The following is a 19141-nucleotide window of genomic DNA, read 5'->3' as shown; positions in this document are numbered from 1 at the left end:
ACATAAATCGCACTGTCCAAGGTCACACAAGTATTAGTGGCAAAGCTAGGGTTCAAAACCAGGTTCTCTGACTACAAAATGTATCATGCAGTTTTCACATCTATCTTCTTTTGATGGAGACAGAATAAGTACCTTTAGGAGACAATGACCTTGAAGTTTAGTTTCTAGGGCTGGAAGAAACAGGACTCCCAGCAATGCTCCCAGATTACCTTGCTGTTGTCCCACTCCTGGGTTTTCATCTGTGTGTGGATAAGCTCATAGGATGGCTCCATGGCATCTGTATCCGGCTTGGGATATCCAGGAATCACATTGTGCAGCTGGAATCCAAAGGTAAGTAGCCAGCTATTGACATCTGGAATGGGAAAGAAGTCAAAACAATAGAAGGAAATAATTATCCTTGGGAGGTGATTTTCAAGGCAAGAATATAGGTTAAAAAAAGAGGCCAACACCTTTAATTATCTAATCGTCACAGAGGGTTTTAGGACTCACAAAATGCTTTGCACTTATTTCTTCTGGTCTTTACAAGAGCTTGACAAGATAGGCAGCACGAATATGGTATTATTCCCACTTTACAGATGGGGAACCTGAGTCTCGGAGAGCTGAACCGCCTTGCCTAAGGTAGCACAACATCTAAGGGGTAGACCCTGGGGTTTGAGCTAAGGAATATTCTAACTCCGAGTTCACTTAGAATCCAGGCCGCTCAGAGGTTGGTCATAGGCAAGTGGGCTCCTCGAGTAACTGTCCATACAGTCTTAGTTTTCCAAACTTTGCTGGCAGGGAAGCTTCTTCCTTGATTGCATATTATCTGAAGGCTGCCAGATGGTTCTTGGGGAAATTAAGAAAAACAAAACAGAAAAAAACAACCATAAACCCCAGTTTGCCTGGGGATGAGGACCCGTATCTGTAGTTATAGTTTGAAAAAGAATCCTTCTTGTAGCATGTGACAGACTCCTAGGAAGTGGAGGCAGGTCAAGATAGAGCTGACAACACTGAAAAGGGATGATGGGAAATGCATAACTCTCACACTGCTCCTATAGGGAACAATCTGAAAGCTCATTTTTTTTTAAATTGGTGCTTTTCTCTCAGAAGGGCTGGGGATTTTAGGATCTGTCACACGGTGTAACAAACCACAGACTCCCTGTGAACTGAAGTGGGGAGTCAGCTGCGGTAGAGAGGGTGGGTAGAGAGTCAGAACCCATGGATCCAAAAAACGCTGGCACTGCTGCTTAGCTATGTGACCTCAGGAAAGATCTCACAAGGCCTCAGCCCCTCTCAGTTCTAAATCTTATGTTTAGTAGTGTGTGGAAAGAATTCTCCATCTGGAACTCAGGGGACCTGGGTTCTAATCCTGGATCTGCCATTCTGCCATCCTAACTGGCCACATGATTTTCAGCAAGTTATCTGGTCACCTCTGGGGCTTGGATTCCTTTGATTTTGATCAGGAGGCTGTATTATGATACTTAAGGTATCTTTCAGCTCTCACATTATATTAATCTATCTTTTAAGGCTCCTTTGGGATCTTTGGTTCTAAGTGTTTTTCTGCTCCAATAGTCTATGTTCTAAGGTTTCTTCCAGCTCTAATGTTCTAGGTTCCCTGGATCCTTCCATTTCTAATATCCTCCTAGCTCTAATGAAATGTTTTCTCTTTTTTTTGGCTGTTTCTATTTTTAACATTCTATGTTCTAAGATTGCTTCCAGCACTAATATTAGAAGTTTTCTGGCCCTTTCTATTTTTAACATTCTCTATTCTAAGGTGTCTTCTAGTGCTAAATATTAGAAGTTTTCTGTCCTTTTCCATTTTTACCATTCTATGTTCCACACTCATTTAACTTTCTATGTCCCTTCCAGACTGCACATTCCAGAGTGCATGATTCTAAGGGTTCAGAGTCCTACTCCTTTTAAGGAAGGGGATGGAACAAAGACACATACTACCTAATTTAAGCGTTGGCAGCATCCTGCCATCAGCGATTTCAAACCTTACTAATATGGATGGAAGAGAAATCAGTTATTTCAGTTTAATCAAAGGAGCAGTAAACAAAAAAGTTTACAGGCAAGAAATGTCTATTTCCAAAGAAAACAAAACAAACAAACACTTTGGGTAAGCAGGTTGGTAAGAGGACCTGGGACCAAACTATACAAGGACTGGATGAAGGAACTGTGGATACTTAGCCTGAAGAAGACAAGACTTAAGTGGGGAACTCGGTAGTTGTCTCGAAGCATCTGAAAGGCTTCAGTGTTACAGAGCGATTAGACTTTTCCTGCTTGGCCTTATGGGGAAAACCAGTAGCAGTGGGGGCAGGTAAAAGAGAGACAGTTTTGGCTCTGTATAGAGATGTCCCAGAGAGGATGTGCTGTGGGAGGTTACAGATTCCTTAAGCTAAGGCTGGATGTCAGGAATGTCCCAGAGAGGATTGGACACATTGACCTCTGAGGTCACAGAATTCTAGGACCTTTGAACTGGAACCCCAACAAGGGTCCCCTAGCTTTCAGAACCTTCCAATCCTGAGATTTTAGGATTCCAAGAATTCCAAACATTGAGGCCTTACACCCTCAGCTCATGGAGCCTGATTTCCTAAAGAAGAGTCAGGACACCTGGCAAGCATCCTGGGAAGGGTGTTCCCTCCTTCCCTCCCTCCCTCCCTGCTGAGAGAAATCTCCTCCATAGATTGAGGCCGAGGGTGGGGAGAGACCAGAGCCTAGCCCCTCCTGAGGTGTGGCTGCAGTGCGGGATTCTTACACGTATACACACACACACACACACACACACATACACATACACATACGTGCAAGAGAAGGGTCTGGGGGCACCTCAGAAGCTGAGAAAAACTGGACCAGATTCTTATCCAAGAATCAGAGGACCCTGGTACTGGAAGGGACCTTAGAGTTTATTCTGATCAACTCTCTCATTTCACAGATGAGAAAACCAAGGTCCAGGGAGGTTGTCTCCCTTAAGGGCACATAGTAAATCAGTGATGACAAGCACTTACACTATATGATATTTTTGGTTTGCAGAGAACGTTATAAACATTATCTCATTGACCCTCCCAACAATCAGGGGAGGTAAGTGCTATGATCATCCCCATTTTACAGATGAAGAAATGGAGGCAAACAGTGGTTCAGTGACTTGCCCAGGGTCGTACAACTAGTGTCTGGGGCTGGATTTGAACTCAGGGCTTCCTGAGTCTGGGTCCAGGGCTCTAACCATTACACTACCTAGTTGCTCAGATCTTGTGATGTCCCTGAATTACACGGCTCTTTTTTCACCACAGCATATCCTGAAACATCTACTTGCTCTGTAGAAAATATGTTTTTATTAAACAGTCAAGGGACAGAGCATGTGTGTGTGTGTGTGTGTGTGTGTGTGTGTGTGTGTGTGTAGGGGGAAGGCTGGTGAGGAGAGAAAGGGAAAAAGGGACTAATTTATTTGCCAAGAGGCAGTGACAACTTTTTTTTCCCTTCCTCTGACAGAAAAGTACATTTCATATCACATTGAGGTTTTTTTTTTCAGCTACAGTAACCTGCCAACACATTTCACAGTAAACTCATTTGAGGGCATGGCAAGAGGAGTGCTTAATGCAGACGGATGTAATGGAAATGTCAGCTCAATCCATCAGGTTTTTCCAAGGCTGGCAGCAAAGCTTCCCACCATGAAGTGTACAATTGCTAAAATATTCATGTTTAACAACGGCCCTTCGAAAGTAACGATCTCTTTCTCTCCTCCCCTTTCCCTCCTCCTCCTCTTCTCATGGGGCACAGGATGTGACACCTAGGAGGGTCTGAGGACAAAGAATATACCAGAGCTGGGAGGGCCCTTAGAACACAGACTGTCAGAGCTGGGAGGGCCCTTAGAACATAGACTGTCAGAGCTGGGAGGGCCCTTAGAACATAGACTGTGAGAGCTGGGAGGGCCCTTAGAACACAGACTGTCAGAACTGGGAGGGCCCTGAACACAATATCAGAGCTGGGAGGGCCCTTAGAACACAATATCAGAGCTGGGAGGGCCCTTAGAACACAGACTGTCAGAGCTGGGAGGGCCCTTAGAGCACAGACTGTCAGAGCTGGGAGGGCACTTAGAACACAGACTGTCAGAGCTGGGAGGGGCCTTAGAACACAGACTGTCAGAACTGGGAAGGTCCTTAGAACACAATGTCAGAGCTGGGAGGGCACTTAGAACACAATGTCAGAGCTGGGAGGGTCCTTAGAACACAGAATGTCAGAGCTGGGAGGGTCCTTAGAACACAGACTGTCAGAACTGGGAAGGTCCTTAGAACACAATATCAGAGCTGGGAGGGCCCTTAGAACACAGACTGTCAGAGCTGGGAGGGGCCTTAGAACACAGACTGTTAGAGCTGGGAGGGCCCTTAGAACACAGACTGTCAGAACTGGGAGGGTTCTTAGAACACAGACTGTCAGAACTGGGAAGTCCTTAGAACACAATGTCAGAGCTGGGAGGGCCCTTAGAACACAATATCAGAGCTGGGAGGGCCCTTAGAACACAATGTCAGAGCTGGGAGGGTCCTTAGAACACAGAATGTCAGAGCTGGGAGGGTCCTTAGAACACAGACTGTCAGAAGTGGGAGGGCCCTTAGAACACAATGTCAGAGCTGGGAGGGCCCTTAGAACCCAGAACGTCGGAGCTGAGAGGGCCCTCAGAACATAGAATATCAAAGCTAGGCAGGTCCTTAGAACATGGAATGTCATGACTAATGTGGAGATATGTTGAATATGATTGTACATGTATAGCCTTTATCAGGTTGCTTGCCGTCTTGGGGAGGTGGGAGAGGAGGAAGGGAAAAAAAGTTTTGAACTTAAAATCTTATAAAAGTGTATGTTGAAAACTTTCTTTACATGTCATTGGGAAAAAATAAAATTCTATTAAAAAAACGAACATGGAATGTCAGAGCCAGGAAGGCACTTAGAACACAGAATGTCAGAACTGGGAGGGTCCTTAGAACACAATGTCAGAGCTGGGAGGGGCCTTAGAACATGGAATGTCAGAGCTATGAGGGACCTTGGAACAGACTAGAAGGAAGAAAGGAAACAAGCATTATTAAATGCCTCTTATAGGCCAGCCATTGTACTAAACACCTCACAAATAGCTAATTTTCTCCTCACAACAGTTATGAAGACTAAGGCAGACGAGGGTTAAGTGGCTTGCCCAGAGTCACATGGCTAGTAAGTATCTGAGGCAAGATTTGAGCTCTTCCTGACTCCAAGTCTAGTGCTCTGTTCACCATGGCACCACCTGGCTTATTATGGCATTATTATAACACAATATAAAATGTCAGCGCTGGAAAGGACCAAGAAGACAGAATGTAACGAAACAGAATTTTAGAGCTGGAAGGGACGGGCCATAGAGATCATCTAATCAGACCCTTCTCACTTTACAGAAGAAGAAACTGAAGCCCCGATAAATGAAATGACTTGTCTAGAGGCAGCTCGGTGGCACAGTGCATAAAGCTCTCAGTCTCCTCACCTGTAAAATGGGCATGGTAACAGTATTATTAAATTATTAAACAGCATTATTAAAAATTATTATGCAGGGAACAAAATGAGTTAATGTTTGTAAAGCACTTAAAGTGCTATACAAGTGTTAGTTATTATTATGGGGTCACAGGGCTAGCTGCGGTGGGGATAGAATCGTCTACTTAAGAGGGTATCTCAGGACTTGGACAGATGCAGTTCAGCTCTGATGAGAAGGACTCACAGAGCGCCCACACCATCTCACGAGTCGCTCAGTGAGAGAGATGAATGAAGAGCTCACCCGTCATGTAGCACTTGATATCCTGAGAGCTGCTGATGGGGTTGTTGTTTTTAAACATATAGAGGTTGAAGGGCGTGATATTGTTGCTCCGCAGGCGCTTCCACATGTCGTGGTCCGGGCTGGTCCAGCGACCTGCCAGCACATCATAATCCCTCTTTCCCATGTGGACGAGCTTGGTGAGCGGATCGTAGAGGCCCCCGTGATAGCCGATGATGACCTGGAAGTTCGGGTTGGTGTCCATGTAGATCTCCCCATAAGCGGTGTACAGGACCTGCTTGATCATCAAGCCCGTCCCGCTGAAGACCGCCAGTGGGGTCCCGATGTTGTCGCAGGCGATGTAGAATTCATCTCCGCTGCTGAGCTCCATGGCAAACAGGTGACCCTGGAGGTCATAGTACAAGGATGCGATCTCGGAGCTGGAATGGTTGTATAAGTGGGTGACCTTGGTGGGGTTGGTCAGGTCTGCATAGAAGAACTGGAGGTGGTGGCCGTGGCTTGTCTTGCTGGACACCCTCCTCCCCAGCCCGTCGTAGCGGTACCTCACGCTCCACCCGCTAGCCCGGTTGTATGCCTTAATGAGCAGGCCTGCTGAGTTGTACTCAAAAACATCATTGCCTCTCTGCCTGAGGAAACCATCTTCGTCCATCTTATACTGGACGTCGCCCAGCCTGGTGATCCGATCTCTGAGATCGTATCTCAGTGGGGTGAGGCGGGCGCTGTTCCCAGGGCTCAGCAGGTGCAGGTTGCCGTTAAGGTCATAGCTGTAGCGCCAGAGGGGTTTGTCATTGATAGACACCGTCTGGAGCTGTCCATCGGCATCGTATTCGTAGGAGTAGCGAGTGGTGTTGGCGTATGGCCCCACCTTCAGCTCCTTCTTCACCACTCGTCCCATATTGTCGTACTGCACGGTCATCCAGTACATGAGGGACCGGAATATCTCATACTGGACCTCTTTCATCCTCCCGTAGGCGTCAAAGTGCTTGGTGTGGGTCATGACCGCTGTGGTGATGATCTGGTTAATGTCATAGTAGATGACCCCAAACTTGCCAAACTGCTCAGTCTTTCCTGACACATCATCATAGCGGTAGAGGTCGATGGGCAGTGGGGTCTCATTGATCACGGCCTGCATGCTCGTCACTCGGAAGCTGTTGTCATAGTTGTAGTCAAAGCGGGCATTCACCATCCCTTCCTCCGTGAACCGGAAGATCTGGCGGTCAATCAGGGGACCAATTTGCCGGTAGCGGATGGTACATGTGAACCCTTCATTCTGTAAGTTGATAGTCTTGAGCATGCCCGCTGTCTCATCATAAGTAAAGGCAATCTTGGTGGTGTCATACAGCATCTCGGCCAGCTTCGACAGCTTCCCATATTTATAGATCACCCTCCGGCCTGTGCCCAAATAAAAGGTGTGGAGGAGATTCCCATCCTCGGTGAAGTCTTGGATGACTGAGGCATTGCCCTCTGGAGGCCGGTAGATATTACGATAGTAACCAATGGAACGGATGGTTTCCAGAGTCTGCCGGGCAACATTGGGCATGGTCACGGAAGACAGGCGGTCATTCTTGTCAAATTCAAAGATGTATTGCCGTTGGCTGTGGAGAAGCAACACCATGGACTGGAGAAGAGGAAAAGGAAACAGGGTGAGAAAGAGGAGGAAGGGGGTGATTACAAGTAAGAAGCATTCAAAGGCTTTGCCATCTGGCTTGATCTTATCTATTCCATCCTCAAGTTAAATTCCCACCTTTCACATACCCTTCTGCCTAGACAGACTGTAGCCTGTGCTCCCCTTCCCTGGACATGCTCTGTGCATTCCCTCCCCTATGGCTTTGTTCACACTGTTACGTATGTCCTTCCTCTCCCCCTTTGTCTGCTGCATTTCTATTGATTCTTTAAACCGTTATTGAGATGGACTTCCCTGATTCCTCTAGTGGGCAATAACCTTTACATTAGTTTCTGAGGTCCCTTCCAGCTCCACATTTATGAGCCTATGGTCCCTGGTTCCCTCTGGCATCACATAACACTTCATTTTGTACTTCTCTAATGCACTTATGTGGTCTTTTGCATTATAGTTATGTGTGTTGGCCTCTTATCTGCCTACTGGGCTGTGAGCAACACAAGACAGTGACCTTGTCTTATCCAATTTATTTTTTTAAATCTGGCTAACCACCTAGCACGATATTCTGTACAAAGTAGGTACTTAACAAATGTCTGTTAAATGAATGAATGAAAGAACAGCTACTGTGCCTTGTCTTCTAGGAAGCCTGCCATGATCTCTCCTCTCAGCAATGAGTCTTTCGCTTTCAGACAGTACCTAGTTCTCTGCCTGGGCCTCTCTAATAAATCTAGCATATTGTATGGTGGATTTGGGTTATCCATGTCTGTAGCTTAGTCCTCCACAAGATGGTAAGCTCTATGAGAGCACGCTCTCTGTCTTGCTAAACTACATATATACTTCAACCACAGGCCAGCAGAGTTCTCTGGACACATTAGGCATCTGATAAGTATTTTTTGAAAGAATACTGGTATCAACCTATAATCCACCTAGTCTCCTAAGGTCGACTTGTACCAAGACAAATTCCAAATGCTTCTCTAGCAAAGTATAAGGACAAAAGACAGCAGAGTGCCAGGCACAGGCTGCCCAAGTCCAAGCAAAGAAAAGTTGCCTCCCCTAGTTCCTAGTAATGCCCAGTCCTCTCCTTCCACTTTTTCTTTTAAAATCCAGAAAAGCACATTCTTTCCCATTCCCCTGTGAATAAATCACATAATTCAAGATTCTCTAAGTTGGAAGGGAGCTTATGCTCTTAGTAGGAAATTGTTCTACAGGATCCTCACCAATGGTCCTCCAGCCCCAGCATGGACACCTCCATTTCTCTCTGTGATCCACCTCTCACCTCACAAATCAAATCTAGACCCCAAATCTAGTGCTCTTTCTGCTGCCCAGATTGCATTAAGGGAGCACATGCCACCGGACAAGAGCTTTGATCCTTAGGAAGTTTTTTTCTTTTTAAAAGCTGCTTCCCCAGAAGATTCCTCCCCATCCCATACTATTGTCAGGCATGACAATAGTTGCTCTTGAAGATTCTGAAGGATTAAAAGGTCATTCTTTTTCAGTGTCCCTGGAGGAAGCCTTTTGGGAGATGTGCCCATGCTTCCCTGAGAGGTTCACCTGGAATCCGCATTTTTGACAGAACACCTAAGGGAATTGGGGTTGCTAGGTGGCACAATGGATAGAATGCTGCTCCTGGAGTTAGCCAAGTTCAAATCTATGCTCAGAAGCTTACTAGTCAGAAAGATGCTACAAGCTAGGAAGCTAGGAAGTATCAGAGTTGGGATTTGGAGCCAGAGCTCCTTATTCAGCACACTTTCCTCTGAACCACAGCATCAGCAAAGTGTGCCCCAGTCATCAGACTGGCGTTAGAGCCTGCCCAGAAAAGGTCAGTGAAGAAGACCCTTGCCTTCTCTAGGTAAGTGTAGCTCCAGGACTTCCCGTCAGCAAAGATCCTGGACGTGATACGGCCCGCCTGGTCATACTCCATCCTTTCTGACATGGTGCCCCTCTGGATGCCGGCAATGTGGCCACCTGGGGAGTAGGTCACATTGACACCATTCAGCCTGCTGCTGGGGGACCAAAGACTGGGCCTCCCAGCCTGGTCATACAGGATCCGAAGAGTAAACTTCCGGTGGTCATCATAGATCTTCTCTGTCCGAGTCACTCGATCAAAGTCCAGGGACAGGAGGTTTCGGTTGTGAACCTGCAGAAACAGTGGAGAGAGAGAAATCAGTGAGGATCCCAGTTCTCAGACTGCTGAATCTGGAGAGGATCTTAGAAGATGGAATATTAGAGACTTAGAATACAGAATATTACAAACCAGAATACAGAAGTGCTGCAGGTGGAAGGGGCCTTAAAAATCAGAGTGTTAGCCAATCAGGTGCACAGTGGACAGAGTGTTGGCCTTAGTATCAGGAAGACTTGAGTCTGATCCCAACCTCAGATACTTACTCACTGTGTGACCCTGGGCAAGTCACTTAGCCTTCCTTAGACTCTGTTTTCTCATCTATAAAGTGGGGATAATAACGATGCCTCTCTCACCAGATAGTTGGGAGGACCCAATAAGTTAACCTACATGAAGAGCTTTGCAAACCTCCAAGTGATAAATAAACCGTAGCTCTGATGATCAGGATAATGACAATGATGATTAGAACATTAGAAAGGCAATGACCACCTAGACAGGTGCTTTCATTTTACAGAAGAAGAAACAGTGATCTAGAAAGGAGAGGTCACATAGGCAGGCTACGGAAGAGCTGGGATATAAACTCTGGTCTTCTGACTCCACGCCTAGCACCCTTTGCATATCATCAAGGGTTCAAGTTCCCTAGTATCTTTAGGGTTGAAGTCACGGCACGAAAGAAGGGACTTATAAAACAAAAGCATTTTAGGGCTGGCAGGGACCTTAGAGGCCTTGCCTCCATGGCCTTCATTTTATATCGGAGGAAAGGTCAGAGGGTTCAAGTGACTTGACCAATGTCATACAACAATTTAATGACTGAGCTGGAACTTGAACCCAGCCCTCTGGCCTTGTAGCTCAATATTCTTCTAGGATACAGTTATAGTGTTACTCTGCGTTTCTATAGCATGTTCTAGTTTACAAGGAGTGCCGAAGTAGGTAATGTGAAGATTATTACCCCCATTTTCAGTTGAGAAAGCTGAGGCTCGTGGCAGCTCATGAGCTCTGCAAGGTCTTAAGGCTGGTAAAGAGCAAAACTTTAACTCAGATCATGGGATAACAAAGCCCAGCGCTCTTTAGAACATTCTTGTCCCCTCAATAGGGAGCTTATGAAATGGTTATCAAAGACTCGGGGGCTAATGTGTGGGAAAGAAAATGAGCCAAAAGGCTGCATGTATCCAGCTGGGAAATTCTAAACAGGCCCCAGTGTTTAAGCTGCAGGACCTGGCTCAGTATGTCACTGGTGGCACAGGCCGATACCTATGGGGTTGGTCATAAATACAGAAATAGGATGCAAAATTCCTTTTCTTTATTAAAATCTGAAAGCTGTGATTTACTGCTATTCCTTTGGGATCCCCTGCTTTTCTGGCTTTCAAAGGAAATTGAATTGCATGCTGGGGCAAAGTTCTGGAAGGGGCTCTGTCCTCAGTGTCTGTGCCGGTGTTCCTGGCAATGACTGGAGGAACCATCCCTAGGGACTTCTTCAAGATCCCTCTGGGGATGCTCCTTAAAGAAATGGCTGGGAAGACAACCATGGGGGCCTAACAATGATAGCCCCCCACTTCTCCAGGGCATTAAGCTTGCTCACAGTCTCTCTCACAACAACCCATGGCAGGCAGATTGTACAGTCAATGCTATGCCCATTTTACATTTGAGGAAGGTGGAACCCAGAAAAGCGAAAAGACATACAGAGGAAGGAGTCAGGATTCAGACCCAAGTGTCCTAACTCCAAGTGTTGTGCTTTATCTGAGACACCACGCTTCCTCCTGATGGCAGCCCTGATTGTCACTTCTGAAGGCCATGTACTAAGAGATGGGAGGTTTGCTGTGTGCAGCTGTGGAAGTGCCCACAACTGGGAAAAAATCACAGATCTTTTAAGTAAGGCCTGATTTTAAATAAGAATTCTGTCTTTTCCACCATATCTAGAGGTTCCTTTGAGCTCCAGAATGCTCCCAAGCACAGTTACTGATAATAAGGAGGAAGACAAGTGAGAAAAACCCAAGAGACCCCAGAGCTCTGACATCTCTGCTTTGATTTGCGAAATGGTCATAGGACATCTCATGTGAATTCTCACCAATGTTTTGATTATGCACTAGAATTCTTTTTTTGTCAGAATAGTCTTTATCACATGTCAATCTGGTTTCCCTTAATTAAAAATCTTCAGCATCTTCTCATTTTTACCAAGTAAAAGCAAACTTCTTTGCCTGGCATTCAAGGCTCCTGAACCCCCACATAGCTTCACCCTAACTTTCTCATGTGACCCAAAGGAAAGAACAATGGACTTGAAACAAGGAATATCTGGGTTCAAATCCTGTTTCAGATACTAGTAGCTCAGTAACCATAGGATGAATAATCTCTCAGTCTCAGTTTCTTTATCTGTAAAATGGGGATAAGAATATCTATGTTAATAATACCTACATGAATTAATAGCTAGCATCAGCTATTATTATCACTATCTAATAATAAGCTAGCATTCGGTTATCATATGCTAATAATAATGATAGATGGCACGTACATGGCAATTTATAAATAGTAACTTATTTTACTTCTCCAACTCCCTTGAGAGGTAGGTGCTATTATTATCCCAACTTTTACAGATAAGGAAACTGAGGCAGCAACTTGCGAGAGATCACCTAGCTGGTATCTGAGGGCAGATTAGAACTCATGTCTTCCTGAATCCAGGCCCAGCCTACTATCCACCGTACCACCTAGTCTTCAAATAGGATGATGATTGTAACGTACTTAGTACAGAGCCCGCCATATGGTGGATGCTATACAAAAGCTAGTCACAATTATTATCTTTGGTATTTGTCCTGAGGATTGGTAAAGATAAGCAGCTACCTTTTACCCCTCAGAATTCTGCTTAGTGTCTCCCTTAGAGTCATGGGATTCCCAAGAGACTTTAGAGATTATCTATTCTAACCCTCTCATTTTGAAAATGAGGAAACCGAGACTGGAAAAGAAATGTCCTTTGTCTAAGGTCACCACAAAGCTATTAAGTATTGAAATCATGGATTAAACCCAGGCCTTCTAACTCTAAGCCAATGTTCTTTTCACTACACTCTGTTGCCTTAAAAAAGGTATAATTAATAGTGATGAATTATACCACGTGACCTCAAAAGAGCAAGACAGGTGTCGGGTTGAATTGATTTTTGACTGGCTTAAGGGCAGGAGGAAGATCTAGACACAGATGGTAATACTTGGTTTCCCATCACAGTCCATCTCTTAAGCCATCTCAACCCTTCTTGGTGGAAAACAGGTTTTAAAAGAGTCCCTTTTAAGACCTTACTCTGAATGCCAAGGACTTGTGTGCATCTCTCTACCCATTTAAAAGAGGGGCTCTTTGGAAGCCCGGGAGAATTTACCAAACCTTTCCCAATTCGCACATCCTCCAGTCTTCAAAGGATCCCTCAACTTAGAAAAATGGCAGAGGAACAGCTCCAAGCAGGCAAAGATGTGCGTGTGTGGCATCCTCCCCTCCCCTTCCCGCTCACTCCCACCTCCAACCTCTGCCTGTCCAAGTTACAAAGCCCTGAAAATGAGGATTTATAATGAAAATGCTGAGACAAGTCTAACTGTAGAGACCAGGATGGCACGGCTGTAATAAGGCTGTCTTCCCAGGGGTAATCAGACACAATTGTGGAGATAAAAAATATCGCTGCATAGAATTTCCATGAGACACGAGTATTGATGCTGAGAACACAGGAGACAGGGGCTGGGCTCATGGTGGAAACACTGAGAATGTTAGGCAGGGAGGGACAGCTCCCATTAATGGAGGGGACCATTAGCTATGTCAAAACTCCTCTATAATGTCCAGCCCTGACTGCCCACTGCTTCTGAGATTAGGAAGGGAGTGGTTATCTCTTAGCTAGGGCTCTTGCGAAACTGTGTGTCAGCTCTGTGGCTGAATAAATAAAATTGAATTAAGCAGATAGCTTGGGAACCGTGCTGGCAGCAGAGAGATTATTTTACATCCTTCTTTATTAAAAAGTTCACGCCTGTAAAAAATGAGTTACGTTATTGGGAGAGCTCCCCCCTTGCCCATCCCCAGTAACGCTTTAATTTCAGACAGTATTCTGGGGGCCGTGGGTTTCTAGCCAACCTAGAATCACAGAAGCTGGAAGGAACCTTAAAGACCATGTGATTGAAGACTCCATCAAAAGCATGAACGGTTACAGTAACAAGACAACAGTAATATTAATAACAAAAACTCACATTCCTATGGTGCTTAGGGTTTTACAAAGTACTTTCTGCACCAATCTTATTAAGGAGGAAAAGTATTAGAGTTGCTGTTTTGTGGATAAGGAGACTGAAGCTTAGGAAGAGGATTGTCCTTTCCCCTGGGCTGCACAGCTATGAAGCACTGGAGCCAAAGCTAACCCTTCCTCTTGCACCTTGATCTTGGCTCCTACTCTGCGGATTTGCTCCAACAATCATCCCCTCGCCTACAATCCCTCCCTAATTCCTGTTCCCTACAAAAATGCTCACGTCTCCTTTATGTTTAGAAAACAAAAACAAAAAGTCCTTCCTCTGATTTCCATCCTGTCCGACTGTGCTCCCAATCCTTTTGTCTTTTTAATTGCTAAAGTCCTAAAAATACACAAAGTTACTGTCTCTACATGACTTCCATGTCTCACCTCCCGATTCTCTTCTCGATCCCTTGCAATCTGGCTTCAATACCCTCTCTGACTGAAACGACTTTCTCAAAGGTTACCGATGATGCTGGAAAAAGAACTGGAGGTGATACTTTACCTCTCTGGGCCTCAGTTTCCTCATCTGTAAATTGAGGAGGGGGCTGGACTAGATGACCTTTAATTTCCCTTCCAGGTATACGTTTATGATCCTATAAGCCTTAAGCCTTTTCTCAGCGTTCATTCTGGTGGATCTTTTGTTACACTGGATACCACTGACCAAGCCCCTTTTCCTACAGTCTATCCTCTCTTGGGCTCTAGGATTCTTCTTTCTTCTCATTTTCCTTCTACCCATTGGGTCACTCTTTCTGAGCCTCCTTCACTGGTTCATTATCTGCTGCTCCCTAAGCCTTGGCATCCTCTGAGCCAATGGCCCAGGCTGCTTCCCATCTGCCTCTACACTCTTTCCTACGAATGTAATCATCTCCTTTATACAGATGACCCCCAAATCTACCCCTTCAGCCTTCATCCATCTTCTGCACTACATCCTAGAATCTTTAGTTACCTGCTTGAGATCCTAATCAAAACGTTCTGCCACTGCGTCAAACTCCACATGCTCAAAACAGAACTCTACCGTGGTTCACCCCAGATGGGTCTCTCTTTTGGCTTGATGTTAACCATCTCCAATTTATACTCTTCATATTATGGTTGTACATAGTTTTTTGCAGGTTGTCTCTCCCTTTATTAGCTTGTAAGCTTCTTGAGAGTAAGGGCTGTTTTTCACTTTTCTTCGTATCCCCAGCATTTAGTTCAATATCTGACATAAAGTTGATGCTTAATAAAAGTTTATTGACTGATTGGATATGATTGTGCTTAGGATAATCCAAGACTATGCACCCTGCAGAGCAGGGGTTCTGATACTTTTTTTTGTGCCATGGACCCCTTTTGGCCCTGTGGACTCCTTATCAGAATCGCATTTTTAAATACACAAAATAAAAAATATAGGATGACAAAAGAAACCAACTGTAATAAAACAGTTATAAAAATATTTGAAAAAAATTTACTGACCCAGGCAATGTGGTCTGGAAGAAAGAGATTTGGATTTGTAGCTGGAGAACCTGAGTTCATCCTCGCTCTATAACTTGCTATGTATGCGACCCATCACTTGATTAGGTCACTTAATATAATAATTAATAGTAATAATAAGTTATCACTTAATTATTGATGACTAATTCATGAATAATTACTATTTATAACAGCTAATAACAATAATAGCTGGAGTTTATAGAGCATTTCAAGGTTCACAAAGTGTTTTTTATGTGGTATCCTCATTTAATGAATCTTCACAACAACTCTGGGAAGTGGGTGCTATTATAATCCTCATTTTACAGAAAAAGAAACTGAGGCAGAAAGACGTTAAGACACTTGCCCAGGGTCACGGAGCAAGCAAGCACCTATGGCTGGATTCAAACTCAGGCCACTCTGATTCTAACTCTGACCCTCTATTCTTTCTGGCCCTTATTTTCCTTATTTTTATCTGTAAAATGAGCAGCCTGAACTACAGTCTCAAAGGTCCCTTCTGGCTCAAGGTTCAAGGATCGGCTTGCTTACCCGTAGCCGGCGTCCGAAGACGGTGACCTGGCCCCTGGCCTGCTCCTTGCGCTGTCTCCATTCCACCAGGTTGAGCCCATTGTCAATGGGCAAGGTCACGTTCCTCTTGCCCACTGTTGGGTTGACGGTGCCAGCCAAAAGGTGGGGCTCAGTCTGTAAGGCCACTTCCATCCCATTGGCCAGCATCAACCGCAGGGAGCCATCGGCACCGAGGTAGTAGCTGTTTCGTACTTGGTCTGTGGGAAGAGCAGAGACAGAGAAGCTCTATTAAAACACATAGCAGGGGGTAGCATGAGGGCAGCGGAGTGCTTTCTTTAAAGCAACTCAAGAATCATTCTAATTGCTACCGAGTAGCCAATCAATCAGACAATGAGTAGCAATGAAGTATAAAGAAAAGAACAGTAGACTGGGCTCCCACACTCTCCTACCACTCATTTACTGCATGACAACAAGTTTAATAACTAGCATTTATACAGTGCTTTAAGGGTGGAAAAGTGCTTTGCAGATATTATCTTATTCGATCCTCACTACAATCCTAGGAGGAAGTTATGATGATCACTCCCATTTTACAGGTGAAGAAACTAAGGCAAATAGAGGTTAAGTGACTTGTCCAGGGTCACACAGTTAGTACATCACTGAGTCAGAATTTGAATTCAGGTTTTCCTCACTCCAGGTCCCATTGTGCCTTGGGCAAATAGCTTTAATCCTCTGGGCTTCGGTTTCTTATCTGTCAAACAAGGGATTTGGGCCAGGACAGGAGTTTTTTTTTAAACCATTTTTGTGTCATCAACATCTTAGCAGTCAGGTGAAGCCTAGGGTCTTCTTAGAATAATGTTAAGTAAGTGCAAAAATGAAATACATAGGATTAAAAAGAAAACCAGTTATATTGGCATACAATTACTGAAATATTAACAAAAACAAATTTCATAGACTACGAGTTAAGAACTCCTGGGCTTGATGATCTTGGAGATCCCCTCTAGTTTTAACTTTCTACGGTAATAACATATACAGATAGATAAAAATATAGACATATAGATAGAGATATATTGTTGTTCAGCCTTTTTTAGTCACGTCTGACTCCTTATGACTCCATTTGGAGCTTTCTTGTCAAAGACACTGGAATGGTTTGCAATTTCCTTCTCCAGTTCATTTTATAGATGAGGCAACTGAGGCAAATAGGGTTAAGTGACTTGCCCAGGGTCACACAGCTAATTAAGGATCTGAGGCCAGATTTGAACTCAGTTCTTCCTGTCTCCAGGCTCAACACTCTATCCACTGTGCCACCTAGCTGTCTCTGTGTGTGTATGATGTATGTATGTATATATATGTATATGTATATATATGTGTGTGTGTATATGCATTTATATGTGTATAGTAACTCATATATACATATATGTGTATGTACACACACATATGTAAGGAGTTTTGCCAACCTGAAAGTGATATAAACACATACATATCATGTTCAGGTTTGTATACACACATGTGTAAAGTAGATAGTAATGGTAGCATTATTATTCTCATTTGACAAATGAAGGAATGGAGGTTTTGAGAAATTAAGTGATTTGCCAGTGGCCAGCATGCCTAGCAAATGTCTGAGATAGGATTTAATCTGAGGTTCCTGATTCGAGGTACAGTACTCTATGATATTATCCACCCTTTCAGATCACTTCCTCCTGGCCCTTTCCAGCTCTAATATTTTGTATTCTGCATTCTAAAATTCTGTGTCCCACATTTAATGTTTGAATATCCTATGGTCAAAGGTTCCTCCCGGCTCCAAATTTCCATTTTCTGTGTTCTTGTATTCTGCATTCTAAAATTCTGTGTCCCACATTTAATGTTTGAACATTCTATGGTCAAAGGTTCCTCCTGGCTCCAAATTTCTATTTTCTATGTTCTTGTAATTCTGCATTCTAAAATTCTGTGTCCCACATTTAATGTTTGAACATTCTATGGTCAAAGGTTCCTCCCAGCTCCAAATTTCTATTTTCTCTGTTCTTGTATTCTGCATTCTAAAATTCTATGCCCTACATTTAATATTTGAACATTTTATGGTCAAAGGTTCTTCCTGGCTCCAAATTCTGTTTACTGTGTTCTTATAGTCTGTGTTCTAAGTGTGCTTCCAGATCTAACATTCTATGGTTTGTTTACTGAGGACTTATTCTATATTCATCACTATTTGAGTCTCTGTCACAGGTAGATGATGGATAAAAATAAATAATAAAACATATTTTCTATATTTTCATCAGAATTTAAAATTTTACTCTAAATGGCTGTTAACCTACTTTCTGTAAAGAGGTCCATGGAAACACAGGTTGGAAAACACAAGAAAAACAACCAACCACAGCTTTAAAAGACTTACTAGGTGCCAGCTTAAAAGGGAAGCCTACTTAATTCATCAAAGTTAGTGATATGATGATAAGAATGTCTTTTTTCCTAGAAAAATTTAATTAAATCGAGTCTTTTCTCATCAGTTACTTAAATTACAAGGTCATAGATTTAAAGCTAGAAAGCAACCTTAGAGTTCACATGGGCCAATATCTTTATTTTATAGATAAGGAGGCAGGGACAGGTAAAGAGCCTTGCCCAAAGCCACACAGTTAGCCAGTAGCAGAGAAAGGTTTGAAACTCAGGGCTTTGTGACTTTAAACCCAGTGGTCTGTGCCCCAGACCCATTTCATGATCTCATCAAAGGTACCATGGTATGACAAGACATGAAGGGTGAATGGAGGTGGCTGTAGGTAAGATAGATTTTGAAGGACAAGCTAAGAAGTTTCTAGAATTAATGGAAAACTTGGGGTCAGAAGACTTAGGATTGCTCATAACTATGTTACTTTCTGGCTGTGTGACTGTGGACAAGTCATGGCACTTCTCTGAGCCTCTTTGTCCATCTGTAAAACGGGAGTATTGTGAGTTTCATATTAAATAATGGATCTGAAAGTACTTTATAAACTGTGAAGGGCTATATTAATGGTAGGGATGAGAAACATAATGTTAGAGCCATTAGACTTGGGGTCAGGAAGACACAGGCTCAAATCCAACTTCAGACACTTAACTACTAGCATTAATAGCTAGCATTTATACAGGACCTACTATGTGCCAGGCACTGTGCTAGGCATTTTACAAATATCACCTTATTTGATCCTCACAGCAATCCGGGGAGGTAGGTGCTATTATTATACAGACTAGGAAACTGAGACAGAGAGAGGTTAAGTGATTTGCCGGGGTCACACACCTAGTAAGTGTCTGAGGTCACATTTGAACTCAGGTCCAAGGCTCCACTAGCTGTGTGACCCTGGATAAGCCCTTTAACCTTCCTGGGCCTCAATTTCCTCACTTGTAAATGAAGTGGTTGGACTCACTGGCCTCTGAGGTCCCTTTCTAGCTCTACGTCTATGAACCTAGGATAA

At 44.0% G+C, this 19141-nt stretch overlaps 1 protein-coding gene across 1 annotated transcript in view; it reads right to left on the bottom strand.

The window, feature by feature from the left end:
- The window catches only part of TENM4 (teneurin transmembrane protein 4), a 514686-nt gene that overhangs the window by 9923 nt on the left and 485622 nt on the right, over window positions 1-19141 (bottom strand). Inside the window, 3 exon segments of the mRNA XM_036743921.1 lie at window positions 210-352; window positions 5765-7379; window positions 9220-9516. Coding sequence (XP_036599816.1) covers window positions 210-352; window positions 5765-7379; window positions 9220-9516 — 2055 coding nt within the window.

The sequence above is a fragment of the Trichosurus vulpecula genome, chromosome 2, assembly GCF_011100635.1.
Source record: "Trichosurus vulpecula isolate mTriVul1 chromosome 2, mTriVul1.pri, whole genome shotgun sequence".
Taxonomy (NCBI): domain Eukaryota; kingdom Metazoa; phylum Chordata; class Mammalia; order Diprotodontia; family Phalangeridae; genus Trichosurus; species Trichosurus vulpecula.
Note: the sequence above shows the minus strand (reverse complement) of the source record. Positions and strands in the feature narration are given on the sequence as shown.